General features: G+C 51.5%; 1 protein-coding gene across 1 annotated transcript; it reads right to left on the reverse strand.

The window, feature by feature from the left end:
- Positions 1–181: 181 nt before the first annotated feature.
- F11R (F11 receptor) lies at positions 182–21,862 on the reverse strand. The gene is made up of 10 exons (XM_038768724.1): positions 21,803–21,862; positions 8,298–8,366; positions 5,578–5,685; positions 4,220–4,366; positions 1,815–2,017; positions 1,636–1,738; positions 1,412–1,519; positions 971–983; positions 353–401; positions 182–246 (listed from the first exon to the last, which is right to left on the reverse strand). Exons 1-10 carry the CDS (start codon positions 21,852–21,854, stop codon positions 211–213), a joined length of 888 nt encoding a protein of 295 aa, XP_038624652.1. The 5' UTR covers positions 21,855–21,862; the 3' UTR covers positions 182–210.
- Between the last annotated feature and the right edge of the window lie 476 nt (positions 21,863–22,338).

Consider the following 22,338-nt stretch of genomic DNA (forward strand, 5'->3'; position numbering starts at 1 on the left):
CCCCCTTTGGCCCCAACGGGCCGAGGGGCGTCGTCCAAGTAAGGGGATGCGGGCGAGGGGGCCGGGGTCAAGGGTCAGGGGTCAGCACCGCAGTTTCACCAGCAAATGCCCAGGTGGGAAGGGGAGGAGAAGGGGGGCAAATCCATATAAAAACATCCTAACTACAGTGGCGGGGGTGGGTGGGTGGGGGTGCGATCACAGGGGCCGGGGTCACACCAGGAAAGATGATGTCTGTTTGAACTCGCCCTGGGGACAGAGACAAAGGGCCCGAGTCACCCCACGAGCGGCAGGCAGGTCCCCCCAAAACTTACCCCCTCCCATACCCACCTCCCTACCCCCCACATACACTCACATCACTGCGGGCAGACGGTTGGCTATAAATCACCTTCTTGCCCGAGCTCCTGAAAATGAAGGGAAGCAGCGATGCGTGAGGCAGGGGGGCTCTTCCCCCCCACCTCGCCCCTCCTCTGCCACCCGTTTCCTCCCGGCTGATGACCCCGACCACCCTCCTGCCCCTTCCCATCCCACGCCACCCTCACCTTCAGCGGCCGGGCACTGCCCTCCGCCCCTACCCTTTCTCCATCCCCGCCCACGCCTTTTTCCTGCCTGGCTCTCTCCTAAATCCTTCCCTCCCCATCTGGGACAGCCAGAAGCCTGCTTCTTCCAGGAAGTCCTCTTGGACCAGGCCCCCGGGGCCTGGGGCCGCTCCCCTGCGGCCTCCCCTCCCCTCCACTTCCTCCCCAGGCCAGGAGACAGATTTCTTCCACTGAGCCAAGCTGCTTCTCTGAATCTCAACTTGTATTTCCCAAGCGCTGAGTCCAGTGCTCTGCACACAGTAAGCGCTCAATAAATACGATTGAATGAATGAATGAATTTCTGGGTCGTGGGCCTTCTCCATCCCCTGGGCTTTTGCTGCTCTCTGCCTCAGGGGCTGGGGGCTTCTCCTCCGGCTGCCCCCCTGTATACTCACTCCTTCTTTGTCCCTGCAAGAGAAGAGAGAAAAAAGGAAGCGTGAGGATGGAGGCTGGGTTACGGGACAGGGGGAGCGGGGGACGGGGCACGCTGGAGATGGGGAGAGCAAGGGGTGGAGGGGAAGCGCTCAATAAATACGATTGATTGATTGATTGAGCCCAGGCTTTGGAGTCAGAGGTCGGGGGTTCAAATCCCAGCTCTGCCAACTGTCAGCTGTGTGACTTTGGGCAAATCACTTAACTTCTCTGTGCCTCAGTTCCCTCATCTGTAAAATGGGGATGAAGACTGTGAGCCCCATGTGGGACAATCTCATCACCTTGTATGCCTCCGGCGCTTAGAACAGTGCTTTGCACACAGTAAGCGCTTAACAGATACCATTGTAAGTCGTAAGTAGAGGATTTGAGGGAGCAAGGGACGGGCAGTTGGGGGGGCCCCTCACTGTTGAAGTAGCCGCGGCTGTAGGCGAACCAAACTCCGAAAGCGAGCAGGCCGAGCAGGATCAGGGACACGATCACGGCCGCCACGATGCCGCCCACGTTCAGCTCCGCTGCGGGGAGGCGGGGAGGCCAGTTTGGGGGGGGGCGTCCCAGATCCCTCGGGAACCGGCGCCCCCCCCCCATCCCCATCCCGGGGGGCTCCGCCGGCCCGCACCCCGCTACTCACTGGCCTCCATGCGCATGGGGTTGGACTGCTGGGGCAGCCCCACGCCGTTCTGGGCCCGGCAGCTGTATTCGCCCGAGTCCGACGCCGATAACGGGTCGAAGATCTGAGGGCGGGGAGGGTGTGAGGGGAGGCGGCCCCGGCCCCCCGCCGCCCGCCCCGTGCCCGCCCCGGCCCCTTACCAGCTCCCCGGTGTTGAGGTTCATGGTGTAGGAGGAGTTGCTGAAGATGCGGCTGCTCTTGGGGTCGGGGGGCACGGGGAGGCCGTCCCGCAGCCACTGGTATTCGGAGGGCGGGGACCCCTCGTCCTCCGAGCAGGTCAGCACTACCCTGCGGCCGATGGTGGCCGACGAAGGGACGCTGATCCTGGGCTTCGCTGGGGGCACTGCCGGGGGGGGGGGGGAGGACGGGGTGCTGAGGGGACCCAAGGAGCCCGTGCCCCCTCCCCCAGCCCCCGCTCAGACCCCCAGGTTGGAGTTCTGGCTGATAATACGTTGCCAACTTGTACTTCCCAAGCGCTTAGTACAGTGCTCTGCACACAGTAAGCGCTCAATAAATACGATTGATGATGATGATGATAATAATAATAATGGCATTTGGTAAGCGCTTACTATGTCCAAAGCTCTGTTCTAAGCACTGGGGGGGATACAAGGTGATCAGGCTGTCCCATTGGGGGGGGCTCCCAGTCTTCATCCTCATTTTACAGATGAGGGAACTGAGGCCCAGAGAAATCATCATCATCATCAATCGTATTTATTGAGCGCTTACTGTGCGCAGAGCACTGCACTAAGCGCTTGGGAAGTACAAATTGGCAACATATAGAGGCAGTCCCTGCCCAACAGTGGGCTCACAGTCTAAAAGGGGGAGACAGAGAACAAAACCAAACATACTAACAAAATAAAATAAATAGAATAGATCTGTACAAGTAAAATAAATAGAGTAATAAATGACTTGGCCAAAGTCACCCAGATGACAGTTGGCAGAGCCGGGATTTGAACCCATGACCTCTGGCTCCAAAGCCCGGGCTCTTTCCACTGAGCCACGCTGCTTCTCTACCGGACCTCCGGTGTCCGTCTGTCTGTGACCCTCCGGCGCCCGCCTCCAAACTCCAGACCGTCGAGTGCCCCCCACCCTGCGCTCTTCTCCACCGCCCCCCACCAAGCCCTTCAGATCCAGCAGCTTCCTGGGTCTCCTCGGCTCCAGAGACCACCTCCTCCAGGAAGCCTTCCCTGGTCGCCAGCCGATCCTGCGCCCCTCTCCCCGCCCTCGGGATTTACAGCACCATGATTTCACCTCGTGCCGACCCATCTCCCCAAGTTGGTCACTAGACCCAAGGATGAAGGGGATCATGTCTACCAACTCTTCCAGTATGGTGAGAAGCGCTCAATAAATACCACCCCTGCCTCCCCGCATCTTACTTTTCCAGTCCTAGCCACAGTGTTTAGTCCAGTGCTACACCTGTAGGTGGGTCGTTTAGCACTGCCAACAGACTCTGACCACTTATTTTTTTTTATATCATATTTAAAGCGCTTATTATATGCCAGGCACTGTACTAAGTACTGGGGTAGATAATGATAATAACGATGACAGTATTGTTAAGCGCTTACTATGTGCCAGGCACTGTACTAAGTACCGGGGTAGATAATGATAATAATGATGACGGTACTTTTAAGCGCTTACTATGTGCCAGGCACTGTACTAAGTACCGGGGTAGATAATGATAATAACGATGACAGTACCTTTAAGCACTTACTATGTGCCAGGTGCTGTACTAAGTACCGGGGCAGATAATAATAATGATAATAATGATGACGGTACTTTTAAGTGCTTACTATGTGCCAGGCACTGTACTAAGTACCGAGGTAGATAATAATAATGATAATAATGATGACGGTACTTTTAAGTGCTTACTATGTGCCAGGCACTGTACTAAGTACTGGGGTATATAATAATAATAATGATAATAATGACGGTACTTTTAAGCGCTTACTGTGTGCCAGGCACTGTACTAAGTACCGGGGTAGACAGTAATAATGATAATAATGATGACGGTACTTTTAAGCTCTATGTGCCAAGCACTGTACTAAGTACCAGGGGGTAGATAATAATAATGATAATAATGATGACGGTACTTTTAAGCGCTTACTATGTGCCAGGCACTATACTGAGTACTGGGGTAGATAATGATAATAATGATGATGGTACTTTTAAGCGCTTACTATGTGCCAGGCACTGTACTGAGCGCTGGGGTGGGTACAAAAATCAGGTGGGACACAGTCCCTGTCCCCCATGAGGCTCCCGGTCTCAATCCCCAATTTACAGATGAGGTAACTGAGGCACAGAGACGGGAAGTGGCTTGCCCAAGGTCGAACAGCAGACGAGTGGAGGAGGCGGGATTAGAACCCGGGTCCGGGCCTGTCCTCTGTCCACTAAAAGCTAACGCTGCTTAGAGACGAGCGAATCTGGTTGGACGCAGCCCCTGTCCCACATGGGGCTCACAGTCTGATTCCCATTTTACAGATGAAGGGACCGAGGCACGGAGTTAAGTGACTTGCCCAGGGTCACGCAGGGGTGGGCGGGCACGTACCCAGCACGGTGAGGTAGATGGTGGCTTCGGCGTAGCTGGCTCCGGTCGGGTCACTGACCATGCACACGTATGTCCCGTTGTCCTTGCGTGTCACCGACTTGAACGTGATCCCCGCCGCAGAGAAGGTCACCCGCTGCTCGTAGGGGGCTGGGCACGGGGTGGGAAGGGGCTGGTTCATCAATCATCAATCGTATTTACTGAGCGCTTACTATGTGCAGAGCACTGTACTAAGCGCTTACAGCGCTGGTTGGCCGAGGGGGGACGGACAGACCTGCCCGGTCCCCCGAGCCCCCAAACTCGCCAACCCATCTCCCCCTCAACGTAAACCGCTGCATTTGTTAAGTGCTTACTACATGTCAAGCACTGGGGGTGGAAGCAAGACAATAATAATAATAATAATAATAATAACGATGGCATTTATTAAGCGCTTACTATGTGCAAAGCACTGTTCTAAGCGCCGGGGAGGTTACAAGGTGATCAGGTTGTCCCACGGGGGGCTCACAGTCTCAATCCCCACTTTACAGATGAGGGAACTGAGGCCCAGAGAAGTGAAGTGACTTGCCCAAAGTCACACAGCCGACAAGTGGTGGAGCCGGGGTTTGAGCCCATGACCTCTCACTCCAAAGCCCGGGCTCTTCTCCACTGAGCCACGCTGCTTCTCAATAATAATAATAATGATGGCATTTATTAAGCGCTTACTATGCGCAAAGCACTGTTCTAAGCGCTGGGGGAGATACAAGGCCATCAGGTTGTCCCACGGGGGGCTCACAGTCTTAATCCCCGTTTTACAGACGAGGAGATACAAGGCGATCAGGTTGTCCCCCGTGGGGCTCACAGTCTTCATCCCCGTTTTCCAGATGAGGTCACTGAGGCCCAGAGAAGCCAAGTGACTCGCCCAAAGCCACCCAGCTGACAAGTGGCGGAGCCGGGATTGGAACCCACGACCTCTGACTCCAAAGCCCGGGCTCTTTCCACTGAGCCACGCTGCTTCTCATCATCAGCCCCCTTCTAGACTGTGAGCCCACTGTTGGGTAGGGACCCTCTCTATATGTTGCCAACTTGTACTTCCCAAGCACTTAGTACAGTGCTCTGCACACAGTAAGCGCTCAATAAATACGACAATGAATGAATGAATGAATGGGGTCCTGCGTGGGGGATCCCTGCCTGTGTTGGAGGGAGAACAGGGACTGACTTCCCGTTCTGTAGATGAGGGCCCAGAGAAGCTAAGCCACCTGCCCGGGGTCACCCGGCGGGGGGCAGGATTAGAACCCAGGACCTCCGACTCCCCCGCCCGGGGTCTTCCCAAGGGGCCGCGCCGCTTCTGAACGCCCCTCCTCCGCGGTCTTCTCCGAACTCACCGGTGATCTTGTTGTTGTAACACACCAGCACCGAGTTGCCGCCCTGCCCAAACTTCCAGACCACATTGGGGTTTTGGAACCCGGAATAAATGCATGATAGCGTGACCTCTGCCGGGGTGGGGTTGGGGGAAAGAAAAGAAAAATAAATCTTTGGTAGTTAATAATAATAATAATAACAACAATAATGGCATTTGTTAAGTGCTTATTATGTGCAAAGCCCTGTTCTAAGCGCTGGGGAGGTTACAAGGTGATCAGGTTGTCCCACGGGGGCCTCGCGGTCTTCATCCCCATTTGACAGATGAGGTCACTGAGGCCCAGAGAAGTGAAGTGACTTGCCCAAAGTCACACGGCTGACAACTGGCGGAGCTGGGATTAGAACCCATAATAATAATATAATAATAATAATAATAACAATAATTATAATAATGGCATTTGTTAAGCGCTTACTGTGTGCAAAGCACTGTTCTGAGCGCTGAGGGAGATACAAGGTGATCAGGTTGTCCCCCGTGGGTCTCACAGTCTTAATCCCCATTTTACAGATGAGGTCACCGAGGCCCAGAGAAGTGAAGTGACTTGCCCAAAGTCACACGGCTGACAACTGGCGGAGCCGGGATTAGAACCCATAATAATAATAATAATAATAATAATAATAATAATAATAATAATAATAATAATGGCATTTGTTAAGCGCTTACTGTGTGCAAAGCACTGTTCTAAGCGCTGAGGGAGATACAAGGTGATCAGGTTGTCCCCCTTGGGGCTCACGGTCTTAATCCCCATTTCACAGATGAGGGAGCTGAGGCCCAGAGAAGTGAAGTGACTTGCCCAAAGTCACACAGCAGACATGTGGAGGAGCTGGGATTAGAACCCACGACCTCTGGCTCCCAAGCTCGTGCTCTTTCCACTGAGCCACGCCGCTTTACTCTCTAAAGTATTGTTAAGTGTTTAAGTGCTTACTATGGGCTGAGCGCTGTTCTAAGCGCTGGGGCAGATACGAGATAAGCGGTTTGGGCACAGTCCCTGTTGTGTTAAGTATTTAAGTGCTTACTATGGGCTGAGCGCTGTTCTACGCGCTGGGGCAGATACGAGATAATCGGGTTGGGCACAGTCCCTGTTTTGTTAAGTATTTAAGTGCTTACTATGGGCTGAGCGCTGTTCTAAGCGCTGGGGCAGATACAAGATAATCGGGTTGGGCACAGTTCCTGTTTTGTTAAGCATTTAAGTGCTTACCATGGGCTGAGCGCTGTTCTAAGCACTGGACGAGCTAATCGGGTTGGGCACAGTCCCTGTTTTGTTAAGTATTTAAGTGCTTACTATGGGCTGAGCGCTGTTCTAAGCGCTGGGGCAGATACGAGATAATCGGGTTGGGCACAGTCCCTGTTAAGTATTTAAGTGCTTACTATGGGCTGAGCGCTGTTCTAAGCACTGGATGAGCTAATCGGGTTGGGCACAGTCCCTGTTTTGTTAAGTATTTAAGTGCTTACTATGGGCTGAGCACTGCTCTAAGCGCTGGGGCAGATACGAGATAATCGGGCTGGGCACAGTCCCTGTTTTGTTAGGTATTTAAGTGCTTACTATGGGCTGAGCGCTGTTCTAAGCGCTGGGGCAGATATGAGCTAATCGGGTTGGGCACAGTCCCTGTTTTGTTAAGTATTTAAGTGCTTACTATGGGCTGAGCACTGCTCTAAGCGCTGGGGCAGATACGAGATAATCGGGTTGGGCACAGTCCCTGTTTTGTTAGGTATTTAAGTGCTTACTATGGGCTGAGCGCTGTTCTAAGCGCTGGGGCAGATATGAGCTAATCGGGTTGGGCACAGTCCCTGTTTTGTTAAGTATTTAAGTGCTTACTATGGGCTGAGCGCTCTTCTAAGCGCTGGGGCAGATACGAGCTAATCGGGTTGGGCACAGTCCCTGTTGTGTTAGGTATTTAAGTGCTTACTATGGGCTGAGCGCTGTTCTAAGCACTGGGGCAGATACGAGATAAGCGGTTTGGGCACAGTCCCTGTTTTGTTAAGTATTTAAGTGCTTACTATGGGCTGAGCGCTGTTCTAAGCGCTGGGGCAGATACAAGATAATCGGGTTGGGCACAGTCCCTGTTTTGTTAAGTATTTAAGTGCTTACTATGGGCTGAGCGCTGCTTTAAGCGCTGGGGCAGATACGAGCTAATCGGGTTGCACACCGTCCCCATCCCATGTGGGGCTCCCGGTCTTCACCCCCGTTTTCTAGATGAGGGAACTGAGGCTCAGAGAAGTGAAGTGACTCGTCCAAGGTCCCACAGCGGATGTGTGGAGGAGCCGGGATCAGAACTCATTTTCTTGGACTCCCAGGTTGAAGCTCCCGCCCCCAGGCCACACTGATTCCCGTGAGAAGGGAAGGCGCAGAGGATGCTGGGAATAATAATAATAATAAGGGCATTTATTAAGCGCTTACTATGTGCAAAGCACTGTTCTAAGCGCTGGGGGACACAAGGTAATCAGGTTGTCCCACGGGGCGGCTCACAGGCTTCCTCCCCATTTTCCAGATGAGGGAACTGAGGCCCAGAGAAGTGAAGCGACTTGCCCAAAGTCACCCAGCTGACAAGTAGCGGAGCCGGGATTTGAACCCACGACCTCGGACTCCAAAGCCCGGGCTCTTCCCACTGAGCCACGCTGCTTCTCCGCCCCCGTCCCCTCCGGCGGGCCCACCTTCCCCCCGGCCCCCCCGCCATCTCCTCCTCTCACGTTTGTGCTCTTCCTCCCGGAGGAAAGGAGTGTTGGTGTGGACGGTGCCCTGGCCCAGGATCCCGGCACCTGTCGGGAAAGAGAGGATGGTGAGCCGGGCAAGGGGCGGCGGGAAGAGCCGCCAGGAATCACGGGAATCACGGGAGGAATCACGGGAGCGGTCCCCTCCCCCCCCGGGGCCCGAGGCGGGAACCCGCTCCCCCCGTGACTCATTTGGCGAGAGACGGGTGGGTTTGGCCCGTGTCCGTCCCCCCACCCCGAGACCAGAAGCTTCTTGAGGGTAACCCTGTCTAGACTGTGAGCCCGCTGTGGGCAGGGGTTGTCTCTCTTTATTGCTGTAATTGGACTTCCCAAGCGCTTAGTACAGTGCTCTGAACGTAGTAAGCGCTCAATAAATACGATTGATGATGATGATGCTCTGTACACAGTTTAAGTGCTCAATAATAATAATAATGATGGCATTTATTAAGCGCTTACTATATGCAAAGCACTGTTCTAAGCGCTGGGGAGGTTATTTTGCAAATGAGGGAACTGAGGCCCGGAGAAGGGAAGGACTGTGCCCTTCCTTCTCCCCCTTTTAGACTGTGAGCCCACTGTTGGGTAGGGACCGTCTCTATATGTTGCCAACTTGGACTTCCCAAGCGCTTAGTCCAGTGCTCTGCACACAGTAAGCGCTCAATAAATACAACTGAATAAATGAACAACCCACCTGACCTGCCCCCGCTTTGGTCGCGGGCTGAACCTTTCACTCATTCAGTCAATCGCATTTATTGAGCGCTTACTGATGATGACATTTGTTAAGCGCTTACTACGTGCCAAGCACTGTTCTAAGCGCTGGGGGAGATACAAGATAATCAGATTGCCCCCGTGGGTCTCACAGACTTAATCCCCATTTCACAGATGAGGGAACCGAGGCCCAGAGAAGCGAACTGGCTCGCCCAAAGTCACACAGCCGATGAGTGGCGGAGCTGGGATTCGAACCCACGACCTCTGACTCCCAAGCCTGGGCTCTTTCCACTGAGCCACGCTGCTTCTACCGTGTGCAGAGCACTTTACTAAGCGCTTGGGAAGTACAAATCGGCAACGGATAGAGACGGTCCCTGCCCAACAACGGGCTCACAGGCTAGAAGGGGGAGACAGACAACAAAACAAGTAGACGGGTGTCAATATCACCAGAATAAATAGAATTAGAGCTATGCACACATCATTAATAAAATAGAGTAATAAATATGTACAAATAAATAGGTTAATAAAATTTATTGTCTCTCTCCCCCTTCTAGACTGTAAGCCCGTTGTTGGGTAGGGACCCCTAAGCCCCCTCCTTCCTTTCCCCCCCACCTTACCTCCTTCCCCTCCCCACAGCACCTGTATATATGTTTGTACGGATTTATTACTCTATTTATTTTATTTGTACATATTTATTCTATTTATTTTATTTTGTTAATATGTTTTGTTTTGTTCTCTGTCTCCCCCTTCTAGCCTGTGAGCCCACTGTTGGGTAGGGACCATCTCTATCTGTTGCCAAATTGTACTTCCCAAGCGCTTAGTCCAGTGCTCTGCACACAGTAAGCGCTCAATAAATACGACTGAATGAAGGAATGACCATCTCTATATGTTGCCGACTTCCCAAGCGCTTAGTCCAGTGTTCCGCACACAGTAAGCTCTCAATAAATACGATTGAATGAATGAATGACCATCTCTATATGTTGCCGACTTCCCAAGCGCTTAGTCCAGTGTTCTGCACACGGTAAGCGCTCACTAAATACGATTGAATGACCATCTCTATATGTTGCCGACTTCCCAAGCGCTTAGTCCAGTGTTCTGCACACAGTAAGCGCTCGATAAATACGATTGAATGAATGAATGAATGACCATCTCTATATGTTGCCGACTTCCCAAGCGCTTAGTCCAGTGTTCTGCACACAGTCAGCGCTCAATAAATACGATTGAATGAATTACCATCTCTATATGTTGCCGACTTCCCAAGCGCTTAGTCCAGTGTTCTGCACATGGTAAGTGCTCAATAAATACGATTGAATGAATGAATGACCATCTCTATATGCTGCCGACTTCCCAAGCGCTTAGTCCAGTGTTCTGCACACAGTAAGCGCTCGATAAATACGATTGAATGAATGAATGAATGACCATCTCTATATGTTGCCGACTTCCCAAGCGCTTAGTCCAGTGTTCTGCACACAGTCAGCGCTCAATAAATACGATTGAATGAATGAATTACCATCTCTATATGTTGCTGACTTCCCAAGCTCTTAGTCCAGTGTTCCGCACACAGTAAGCGCTCAATAAATACGATTGAATGAATGAATGAATGACCATCTCTATATGTTGCCGACTTCCCAAGCGCTTAGTCCAGTGTTCTGCACACGGTAAGCGCTCAATAAATACGATTGAATGAATGAATGAATGACCATCTCTATATGTTGCCGACTTCCCAAGCGCTTAGTCCAGTGTTCTGCACACAGTAAGCACTCAATAAATACGACTGAATGAAGGAATGACCATCTCTATATGTTGCCGACTTCCCAAGCGCTTAGTCCAGTGTTCTGCACACAGTAAGTGCTCAATAAATATGATTGAATGAATGAATGAATGACCATCTCTATATGTCGCCGACTTCCCAAGCGCTTAGTCCAGTGTTCTGCACACGGTAAGCGCTCAATAAATACGATTGAATGAAGGAATGACCATCTCTATATGTTGCCGACTTCCCAAGCGCTTAGTCCAGTGTTCTGCACATAGTAAGTGCTCAATAAATATGATTGAATGAATGAATGAATGACCATCTCTATATGTCGCCGACTTCCCAAGCGCTTAGTCCAGTGTTCTGCACACGGTAAGCGCTCAATAAATACGATTGAATGAATGAATGACCATCTCTATATGTTGCCGACTTCCCAAGCGCTTAGTCCAGTGTTCTGCACAGGGTAAGCGCTCAATAAATACGATTGAATGAATGAATGACCATCTCTATATGTTGCCGACTTCCCAAGCGCTTAGTCCAGTGTTCTGCACACAGCAAGTGCTCAATAAATATGGTTGAATGAATGAATGTGCAAATAGATACACGTGCTTTGGGGAGGGGAAGGGGCGATGGGGAGGGGATGAGAGGAAAATGGGGGGGGGAAGGGGGTCCGGCGGAGGAGGGGATGAGAGGAAAAGGGGGGGGGCTCGGTCTGGGAAGGCCTCCTGGAGGAGGTGGGCTGTCTTTCTGTCCCTGGAGGGGTGAGGGGCTCTGTGAGTGGGTCCCGGGGTGGTGGGTGGGGGGGGCGAGGGGGTCCTGGTGGTCTGTCTGCCCCCCAACCCCACCACGCTCGGCTCTCGGGGCGCGGGCACGGCCGGAGGGAGGGCAGGGGAGGTTAGACCAGTCCCTCCCTTGGTGGAATTTCCGGTTCTACCTGCTTAGCTCCTTCCTGTCCCTGCCTGGCGGCGGCCTCTCCCCGCCAGGAGGGTTTGGGCAGCGGTGCCAGGGAGCCTCCCCCAGTGCCCAGCGCCCGGGCCCCACCCTCCCCTCCCCAGTCCCGGGCCGCCGGGACGGGACTTTGGACCGAAACCTCGTGTCCCGGAGAGAGCGGAGGGGGCGCGGACAGGAGGACGAAGGCCGGGCGGCGGGGGGCAGGCCCGGTGCCAACGTCCGGGCCGGGCAGGGCGGGAAGGGGACTGCCTGTTTCCCCAACCAGCCCCTCAGGAGTGAGACGCGGGAGCGGGCATCAGGGCGCCCGGCCTCTGGACATATCTATTCTATTTATTTTATTTTGTTAGTATGTTTGGTTTTGTTCTCTGTCTCCCCCTTTTAGACTGTGAGCCCACCGTTGGGTAGGGACTGTCTCTATATGTTGCCAATTTGTACTTCCCAAGCGCTTAGTCCAGTGCTCTGCACATAGTAAGCGCTCAATAAATACGATTGATGATGATGATGATGGACCCCGGGATGGAGCGGGGGGCTGAGGAGACCCCACCGTGCCCCTCCGCCCCGAGACAAACCCCCACCCCAGCCCCGCCAAACGTAGTCTGAAGCTGGCCCTGGCACGGGGGCAGCCCACAAACACAACCTCTCACCCCCTGATACCCATCCGATCAATCAATCAATTGTATTTATGGAGCGCTTGCTGTGTGCAGAGCACTGTACTAAGCGCTTGGGAAGTACAAGTTGGCAACATAGAGAGACGGTCCCTACCCAACAGTGGGCTCAAAAAGGGGGAGACGGAGAACAAAACCAAACATACTAACAAAATAAAATAAATAGATATGTACAAGTTAAATAAATAGAGTAATAAATATGTACAAACATATATACATATCTACAGGTGCTGTGAGGAAGGGAAGGAGGTAAGATGGGGGGGATGGAGAGGGGGATGAGGGGGAGAGGAAGGAAGGGGCTCAGTCTGGAAAGGTCGCTGGCCCTGCTGAGAGCTCACCTCCTCCAGGAGGCCTTCCCAGACTGAGCCCCTTCCTTCCTCTCCCCCTCGTCCCCCTCTCCATCCCCCCATCTTACCTCCTTCCCTTCCCCACAGCACCTGTATATATGTATATATGGTTGTACATATTTATTACTCTATTTATTTATTTATTTTACTTGTACATTTCTATCCTATTTATTTTATTTTGTTGGTATGTTTGGTTCTGTTCTCTGTCTCCCCCTTTTAGACTGTGAGCCCACTGTTGGGTAGGGACTGTCTCTATGTGTTGCCAATTTGTACTTCCCAAGCGCTTAGTACAGTGCTCTGCACATAGTAAGCGCTCAATAAATATGATTGATTGATTGATTTGTCCCCGTCTCGGACGGGGTCGGCGTCCGTCCCCATTATCCCGGGCCTCTTGGTAACAATTAATAATAACCGAGGTATTTGTTGAGCGCTTCCTCTGTGCCAGGCACTGGCCTAAGAGCTGGGGCGCATCCAAGCAAATCGGGCGGGACGCGGTCCCTGTCCCTCATCGGGCTCAAAGTCTTAAGGACGGATGAGATCACCGAGGCACGGAGCAGTGACTCGCCCAAGGTCACCCAGCGCTGTCTACCCCAGCGCTTAGCACACGGTGCCTTTAAGCGTCCGATAGCCGCTCCACCCACGGCAGCCGTGGACATGCCCGCAATTTAGTTATCGATCAGTCGAGGTCTTTACTGAGCGCATACTTTGTACTGAGCGCTGAACTGAACGCCTGGATGAGTTCACGAGAAGCAGCGTGGCTCAGTGGATAGGGCCCAGGCTTTGGAGTCAGAGGTCATGGGTTCAAATCCCGGCTGCGCCAACTGTCAGCTGTGTGACTGTGGGCAAGCCACTTCACTTCTCTGGGCCTCAGTTCCATCATCTGTAAAATGGGGATTTAATAATAATAATAACAATAATAATAATATTAATAATAATAATAAGGGCATTTGTTAAGCGCTTACTATGTGCAGAGCACTGTTCTAAGCGCTGGGTGGGGGGATACAAGGTGATCAAGTTGTCCCACGTGGGGCTCACAGTCTTAATCCCCATTTTACAGATGAGGTAACAGGCTCAGAGAAGTTAAGTGACTTGCCCAAGGTCACACAGCAAAACACGTGGCGGAGCCGGGATTCAAACCCATAACCTCTGACTCCAAAGCCTGTGATCTTTCCACTGGGCCACACTGCTAAGACCCCCGTGGGACAAACTGATCACCTTGTTACCTCCCCAGTGCTTAGAACAGTGCTCTGCACATAGTCGGTGCTTAAGAAATGCCATCATTATTATTATGAGTATGAACGTAACAGAGTTGTTAAATAAGCTTCCCTGTATTTATTTATTTTCCTGTCTGCCTTCTAGACCGGGTTTTCCTTGTGGGCAGGAAAGGCATCTACCCTACTGCACCCTCCCAACCCCTTAGCACAGTGCCCTGCATACACAGCGCTATAATAATAATAATGATGGTACTTGTTAAGCGCTTACTATGCGCAAAGCACTGTTCTAAGCGCTGGGGAGGATACAAGGTGATCGGGTTGTCCTACGTGGGGCTCCCAGTCTTCATCCCCATTTGACAGATGAGGTCACTGAGGCCCAGGGAAGTGAAGTGACTTGCCCAAAGTCACCCAGCTGACAGTTGGCGGAGCCGGGGTTTGAACCCATGACCTTTGACTCTTTCCACTGAGCCACGCACCCGCCCAGCCCCTTAGTACAGTGCCCTGTATACAGAGCGCTATACTGAGCGGATCATCACTGCCAAAGATTGATTGATCGATACCACCATTGTCATTGTAATTACCGCCTTCAGGCCCGTGATCCCCATCTGCTGTGTGCCCTGGGGAAGCCGCTGCCTCTCTCTGGGCCTTGGTTTCTCTCCCCAAACCCCCTCAAGACCCCCGTCCATCCTGCAACCACCTTCTTCAGGGGTCCCCGGAAGGATGCCGAGCACGTGCTGCGCTCCCCGGGCCCACCCTCATCTCCCCTCCCGGCCTTTCCCCCTATTCCACTGCCCCCCCGGAGCAGGGGATTATTAATAATAATAATAATGGTATTTGTTAAGTGCTTACTATGTGCAAAGCACTGTTCTAAGCGCTGGGGGGATACAAGGTGATCAGGTTGTCCCACGTGGGGCTCACAATCTTCATCCCCATTTTACAGATGAGGTAACTGAGGCCCAGAGAAGAAGTGACTTGCCCAAAGTCACATAGTTGACAAGTGGAGGAGCCAGGATTAGAACCCATGACCTCTGACTCCCAAGCCCGGGCTCTTTCCACTGAGCCACGCCGCTTCTCATTATTCAGCGTGGCTCAGTGGAAAGAGCCCGGGCTTTGGAGTCAGAGGTCATGGGTTCTAATCCCGGCTCCGCCAACTGTCAGCTGTGTGACTTTGGGCAAGTCACTTAACTTCTCTGTGCCTCAGTTCCCTCATCTGTAAAATGGGGATTAAAACTGTGAGCCCCCATGGGACAGCCTAATCAACTTGTAACCTCCCCAGCGCTTAGAACAGTGCTTTGCACATAGTAAGCGCTTAACAAATACCATTATTATTATTATTATTATTCAGAGGATGTAGGTTTTAATTCTGGTTTCACCACTTGTCTGCTGGGTAATCTTGGGCAAGCCACTGAACTTCTCTGTGCCTCAATTCCCTCATCTGTAAAATGGGGATTAAGACTGTGAGCCCCATGTGGGACAGCCTGATTAGCTTGTATATACTCTAGCGCTTAGAATAGTGCTTGGCACATAGTAAGCGCTTAAATACCATTGTTATTATTATTACTATTATCATCAACTCCCCTTCAGCTGCTCCCACCGACCCCCAAGACTGTCAGCTCGTTGTGGGCAGGGACTGTTTCTGTTTATTGTTCTACTGTCCTCTCCCAAGCGCTCAGTAGCAGCGTGGCTCAGTGGAAAGAGCCCGGGCTTTGGAGTCCGAGGTCATGGGTTCAAATTCCAGCTCCGCCAATTGCCAGCTGTGTGACTTGGGGCGAGTCACTTCACTTCTCTGGGCCTCGGTTACCTCATCTGGAAAATGGGGATGAAGACTGCGAGCCCCCCGTGGGACAACCTGATCACCTTGTAGCCTCCCCAGCGCTTAGAACAGTGCTTTGCACATAGTACGCGCTTAATAAATGCCATCATTGTTATAGTGCTCCGCCCATAATAAGCACTCGATAGGGCTGAACTGGAGGGGCTTCCCCAAGCATTCATTCATTCAATCGTATTTATTGAGCGCTTAGTGTGTGCAGAGCACTGTACTAAGCTCTTGAGAAGTCAAAGTCGGCAACATACAGAGACGGTCCCTACCCGACAACGGGCTCACAGTCTAGAAGGGGGAGACAGACAACAAAACAAAACACAGTAAGTGCTCAACAAATTCATTCATTCAATCGTATTTATTGAGCGCTCACTGTGTGCAGAGCACTGTACTAAGCGCTTGGGAAGTCCGAGTCGGCAACATATAGAGACGGTCCCTACCCGACAACAGGCTCACAGTCTAGAAGGGGGAGACAGACAACAAAACACAGTAAGTGCTCAACAAATTCATTCATTCAATCATATCTATTGAGCGCTTACTGTGTGCAGAGCACTGTACTAAGCGCTTGGGAAGTCCAAGTCGGCAACATATAGAGACGGTCCCTACCTGACAACAAGCTCACAGTCTAGAAAGGGGAGACAGACAACAAAACAAAACACAGTACGTGCTCAACAAATGCATTCAATCGTATTTATTGAGCGCTTACTGTGTGCAGAGCACTGTACTAAGCGCTTGGGAAGTCCAAGTCGGCAACATATAGAGACGGTCCCTACCCGACAACGGGCAAGGGGGAGACAGACAACAAAACAAAACAGTCAAGTGCTCAACAAATGCGACTGACTGGCTGACAACCCTCAAGCGCTCAGTACAGTGCTCTGCACACAGTAAGCGCTAAATAAATACGACTGAATGAACGAATGACCCCAACCCCCTCCCTCCAAATACACACACTTCCTTTCCAAGGGCCACTGAGAGGAAACTAGGGTTTTCTTTGTCTTTTCCTGATTCCTAGGGGTTCCGGGGGATGGAGAGGGAATGGGCAGTCACGGAGGGAGGAAGCAGGCTGGGGCGGAACACCAAGTGACTCATTCTCCACCAAACCCCCCACCACCACCTCCTCCAAGAAGCCTTCCCAGACCGAGCCCCCATTTTCCTCTCCTCCTCCCCACCGCCCCCCGCCCTACCTCCTTCCCCTCCCCACAGCACCTGTATATATGTTTGTACAGATTTATCACTCCATTTTAGTTGTGCATATTTACTATTCTATTTATTTTGTTAATGATGTGCACTTGGCTTTAATTTCATTTGTTCTGACTTGACACCTGTCCACAAGTTTTGTTTTGTTGTCTGTCTCCCCCTTCTAATAATAATAATGATGGCATTTGAGCCCACTGTTGGGTAGGGACTGTCTCTATATGTTGCCAATTTGTACTTCCCAAGCGCTTAGTACAGTGCTCTGCACATAGTAAGCGCTCAATAAATATGATTGATTGATTGATTTACTAAGCGCTTACTATGTGCCAAGCACTGTGGAGGTTACAAGGTGATCAGGTTGTCCCATGGGGGGCTCACAGTCTTAATCTCCATTTTACAGATGAGGTAACTGAGGCCCAGAGAAGTGAAGTGACCTGCCCAAAGTCACCCAGCTGACAATTGGTGGAGCTGGGATTTGAACCCATGACCTCTGACTCCAAAGCCCGGGCTCTTTCCACTGAGCCACGCTGCTTCTAGACTGTGAGCCCGTTGTTGGGTAGGGACTGTCCCTGTATGTTGCCGACTTGTACTTCCCAAGCGCTTAGTCCAGTGCTCTGCACACAGTAAGCGCTCAATTCATTCATTCATTCGATCGTATTTATTGAGCGCTTACTGTGTGCAGAGCACTGGACTAAGCGCTTGGGAAGTACAAGTTGGCAACATCTAGAGACAGTCCCTACCCAACAGCGGGCTCACAGTCTAGAAGGGGGAGACAGACAACAAAACAAAACATATTAACAAAATAATGTGCATTTAGCTTTAATTCCATTTGTTCTGACGACTTGACACCTGTCCACATTCATTCAATCGTATTTATTGAGCGCTTTATTGTGTGCAGAGCACTGGACTAAGCGCTTGGGAAGTACAAGTTGGCAACATCTAGAGACAGTCCCTACCCAACAGCGGGCTCACAGTCTAGAAGGGGGAGACAGACAACAAAACATATTAACAAAATAATGTGCATTTAGCTTTAATTCCATTTGTTCTGACGACTTGACACCAGTCCACATTCATTCATTCATTCAATCGTATTTATTGAGCGCTTACTGTGTGCAGAGCACTGGACTAAGCGCTTGGGAAGTCCAAGTTGGCAACATCTAGAGATGGTCCCTACCCAACAGTGGGCTCACAGTCTAGAAGGGGGAGACGGACAACAAAACATATTAACAAAATAAAATAAATAGAATAAATATGTACAAATAAAATAGACAATAATATCTATAATAACAGATAATAAATATTAAATCATTCAATAAATACCATTGAATGAATGAATGAACTCCTGCCTGCCAAGAGAGACCCGGAGCCCCAGGGACTCATCTCTGCCTCCCTCAACCCCTACGGAAATAGCAAGGATTCAGGGCAGACACATGGGTGGACAGGATGTTCCCCGTGTCCCCCCGCAAATCCCAGGGGGAGGGGACTCCGGGTTCCTGAACTGGGGCGGGGGAGGAAGGGGAAGCAACAGCAGCAACCAACTCTCACCTAAATCCACCCTCCTCTTTCCTAATAATCATGATTGTGCTATTTGTCGAGTGCTCACTGTGTGCTAGGCACTGCTCTAAGCGCCGGGGCTGATGCAAGACAATCGGGTTGGACCCAATCCTTGTCCCCCGTGGGGCTCACGGCCTTCACCTCCATTTTCCAGATGAGGGAACGGAGGCCCAGAGAAGCGACTCGGCCAAGGTCACACAGCAAAGTGGGATTAGAACTCAGGTCCTTCGGACTTCCAGGACGATTCCCTGCAGCTCCCTTTCCCACATTTGGACTGTGGGCAGGTCCACCCCTTCCCCTGCCCACCCCCCATCTCCGCTCCCCCCGCCCCCTCCAAAGACAGAGTTAGTGCCACAAGCTTCCCTCTTTGGTCCCTGGCTTTGCTGTCTTCCCAGCCCCCTCGCGACTAGAAAGTTCCTCCTGAAGTCTAACCACCATCCTTCCCACTGCAATTCGGGACCGTTTCCTCTTCCACTGGCGGCCCTCGGGTCTCCCCTGGTTCCTCAGAGCGATGGGGTCCGACCTGGGGAAGGGTCACCTTCGGTGTCCACCCAGAAAGTCCCAGGGGTGAGTCAACTGCTTGGCAATCCTCTCTTTTAGGCGCTTAGTACAGTGGTCTGCGCGCAGTAAGCGCTCAAGAAACACCGTCTTGCAAAGCCCCCAAACCCCACCCCCAAATCCAGCTGGGAAAGCAATCCCTGGGCCTGGCAAAGAGACTTCCCTTATCAATTCCCCAAGGCCAATCCCGCCCCACTTATTTATTCACATTCTTGTCCCTCTCCCCCTCTGTAAACTCGCAATGGGAGGGAATGTGTCCGCTCATCACGTTGTATCGTGCTCCCCTAATAATAATATTTGTTAAGCGCTTACTATGTGCCAAGCACTGTTCTAAACGCTGGGGAGGCTACCAGGTCATCAGGTGGTCCCACGTGGGGCTTCCAGTCTTCCTATTTTACAGCTGAGGTCACTGAGGCCCAGAGAAGTGGAAGTGACTTAACCAAAGTCACACAGCAGACAGGGATTAGAACCCACGACCTCAGACTCCCAAGCCCTGGCTCTTGCTACTGAGCCACGCTGCTTCTCGATAAACCCTTAGCACAGCGCTCCGGACATCATCATCATCCTTCCCAAGCGCTTAGTACAGTGCTCGGCACACGGTAAGCGCTCTATAAATACGACTGAACGAGTAATGATGGCATTTGTGAGGCGCTTACTATGTGCCGAGCGCTGTGCGAAGCGCTGGGGTAGAGGCGGGGAAATCAGCTGGCCCCACGTGGGGCTCCCACTTTTAATCCCCATTTTCCAGATGAGGGAACGGGGGCCCCGAGAAGTCGAGTGACTTGGCCAAGGTCACACGGCTGATAAGTGGTGGAGGTGGGATTAGAACCCACGACCTCTTGACTCCCAAGCTGGGGCTCTTGCCACTAAGCCACGCTGCGCTTTGGGCAAGTCACTTACCTTCTCTGGGCCTCAGTGACCTCATCTGTAAAATGGGGATATAGGCTGGGAGCCCCCCGTGGGACAACCTGATCACCTTGTAACCTCCCCAGCGCTTAGAACGGTGCTTTGCACATAGTAAGCGCTTAATAAAATGCCATTACTATTATTATTAAATACCACTGATGGAGACCCCCAAACGTCCCTGGACCCCCCCAAACTCCTAAACTTAGACCACGTGGACAACAATGAGGCTGGGAGGGGAGATTCACCTTTGAACCCCAACCAACGGGCCCCCCCAGTGCCTCCGGCCTCGAGGCGGGTCCTTTTGGGGGACCCTCTCCCTCCCCCCCGGAATTCAACTTTTAGAATAATAATGGTACTTGCTAAGCGCCCAAATTCAACTTTTGGAAGACTAAGGCTACTTGTTGAGCGCCGAAATTCAATTTTTAGAAGACTAAGGCTACTTGTTGAGCACCGAAATTCAATTTTTAGAAGACTAAGGCTACTTGTGCGCCGAAATTCAACTTTTAGAATAAGGCTACTTGTTAAGCGCCGATATTCAACTTTTAGAAGACTAAAGCTACTCAAAAGCCACTCAAAAGCCGAAATTCAACTTTTAGAAGACTTAGGCTACTTAAGCACCGAAATTCAACTTTTAGAAGATTTAGACTACTTAAGCACCGAAATTCAACTTTTAGAATAAGGCTAATTGTTAAGCACCGAAATTCAACTTTTAGAATAAGGCTATTTGTTAAAGCACCGAAATTCAACTTTTAGAATAAGGCTACTTGTTAAAGCACCGAAATTCAACTCTTAGAATAAGGCTACTTGTTAAGCACCGAAATTCAACTTTTAGAATAAGGCTACTTATTAAGCACCGAAATTCAACTTTTAGAATAAGGCTACTTGCTAAACGCCGAAATTCAACTTTTAGAATAAGGCTACTTCTTAAGCGCCGATATTCAACTTTTAAAATAAGGCTACTTCTTAAGAGCCGAAATTCAACTTTTAGAATAGGGCTACTTGTTAAGCGCCGATATTCAACTTTCAGAATAAGTCTACTTCTTAAGCGCAGATATTCAACTTTTAGAAGACTAAAGCTACTTAAGCGCCGAAATTCAACTTTTAGAAGCCTAAGGCTACTTAAGCGCCGAAATTCAACTTTGGGAATAATAAGATTACTCGTTAAGCGCCGATATTCAACTTTTCGAATAATAATACTCGTTAAGCGCCGATGTTCAACTTTGAGAAGACTAAGGCTACTCATTAAGCTCCGAAATTCAACTTTTAGAATAATAAGGCTACTCGTTAAGCGCCGAAATTCAACCTTTAGAATAGTATGGCTACTCGTTAAGCGCCGAAATTCAACTTTGACAAGACTAAGGGTACTTGTTAAGCGCCGAAATTCAACTTTTAGAATAAGGTGACTTGTTACGCGCTGAAATTCAACTTTTAGAATAAGGTTAGAAACTCAACTTTTAGAATAAGGTTACTTGTTAAGCGCCGAAATTCAACTTTTACTCATTCATTCGATCGTACTTCTTGATTCTATTGATTTTATTCTGTTAACCTGTTTTGTTTCGTCGCCTGTCTCCCCCCTTCTAGCCTGTGAGCCCGCTGTGGGGGAGGGACCGGCTCTAGATGTCGCCGACTTGGCCTTCCTAGGCGCTTAGTCCAGTGCTCTGCCCACAGTAAGCGCTCAATAAATACGACTGAATGAACTTTTAGAAGAATAATGGTACTTTAAGGGTGGTTGTTGAGCGCTTACTATGTGCTAAGCACTGTTATCCCTTTCCCCCTCCCGTGACCTCTGACCTTTGACCCCCCCGGGCCCGCACTCACCGAGAGAGGCCCAGAGGAAGAGGAGCCGCAGCCCCTCAGCCCTCGCCGCCATCCCGACTGCGGGAGCCCATCTGACGCCGGCCGCGCCCATCCCTCCCGGCCCTCAGGTGAGAGCCCGCCCCCTCTCCCCGCCGCCGCCTCTCATTGGCCGGCGCCCCCACCGCGCGCGCTCCCATTGGTCCGCACAGCCGCCACTCTTCTTGACTGACGCGCCCCCCCCGCCGGCAGGTGCGGCCCCTCCCTCCCCCCACCAGACCACGCCCCCTTCCCCTCAGGACGCGCTCCGATTGGCCCGAAGAGGAAGCCCCGCCCCCGCCAGGTGAGGTCCCGCCCATCCCCGTGACCGATTGGCCGGCAGCCCACCTGGCCCGGCTTGTGATTGGCCGGAGGGGCGGCCCGCCCACCCCCGGATTGGCTGGGAGGTTGGCCAGGTGGGGGACCGGATTGGACGAGAGCCTCGGAGGCGGCTGCCTGTCTTGAAGGGAGGGCGGAATTGGGAGTGGAGGGGAGGAGAGGCGAACCAGGTTATAATAATA

This window comes from Tachyglossus aculeatus, chromosome Y4 (genome assembly GCF_015852505.1).
Source record: "Tachyglossus aculeatus isolate mTacAcu1 chromosome Y4, mTacAcu1.pri, whole genome shotgun sequence".
Lineage (NCBI taxonomy): Eukaryota > Metazoa > Chordata > Mammalia > Monotremata > Tachyglossidae > Tachyglossus > Tachyglossus aculeatus.

What these genes read in the sequence shown, in the direction of transcription:
- F11R (XM_038768724.1), bottom strand. Translation starts at nt 21,854, where the DNA reads ATGGCGGCGAGGGCTGAGGGGCTGCGGCTCCTCTTCCTCTGGGCCTCT. An exon ending in CTTCCTCTGGGCCTCTCTCG is followed by an intron (nt 8,367 to 21,802) that starts GTGAGTGCGGGC and finishes CTTTCCCGACAG; the next exon opens with GTGCCGGGATCCTGGGCCAG. An exon ending in CATCTACCTCACCGTGCTGG is followed by an intron (nt 2,018 to 4,219) that starts GTACGTGCCCGC and finishes CCCCCCCGGCAG; the next exon opens with TGCCCCCAGCGAAGCCCAGG.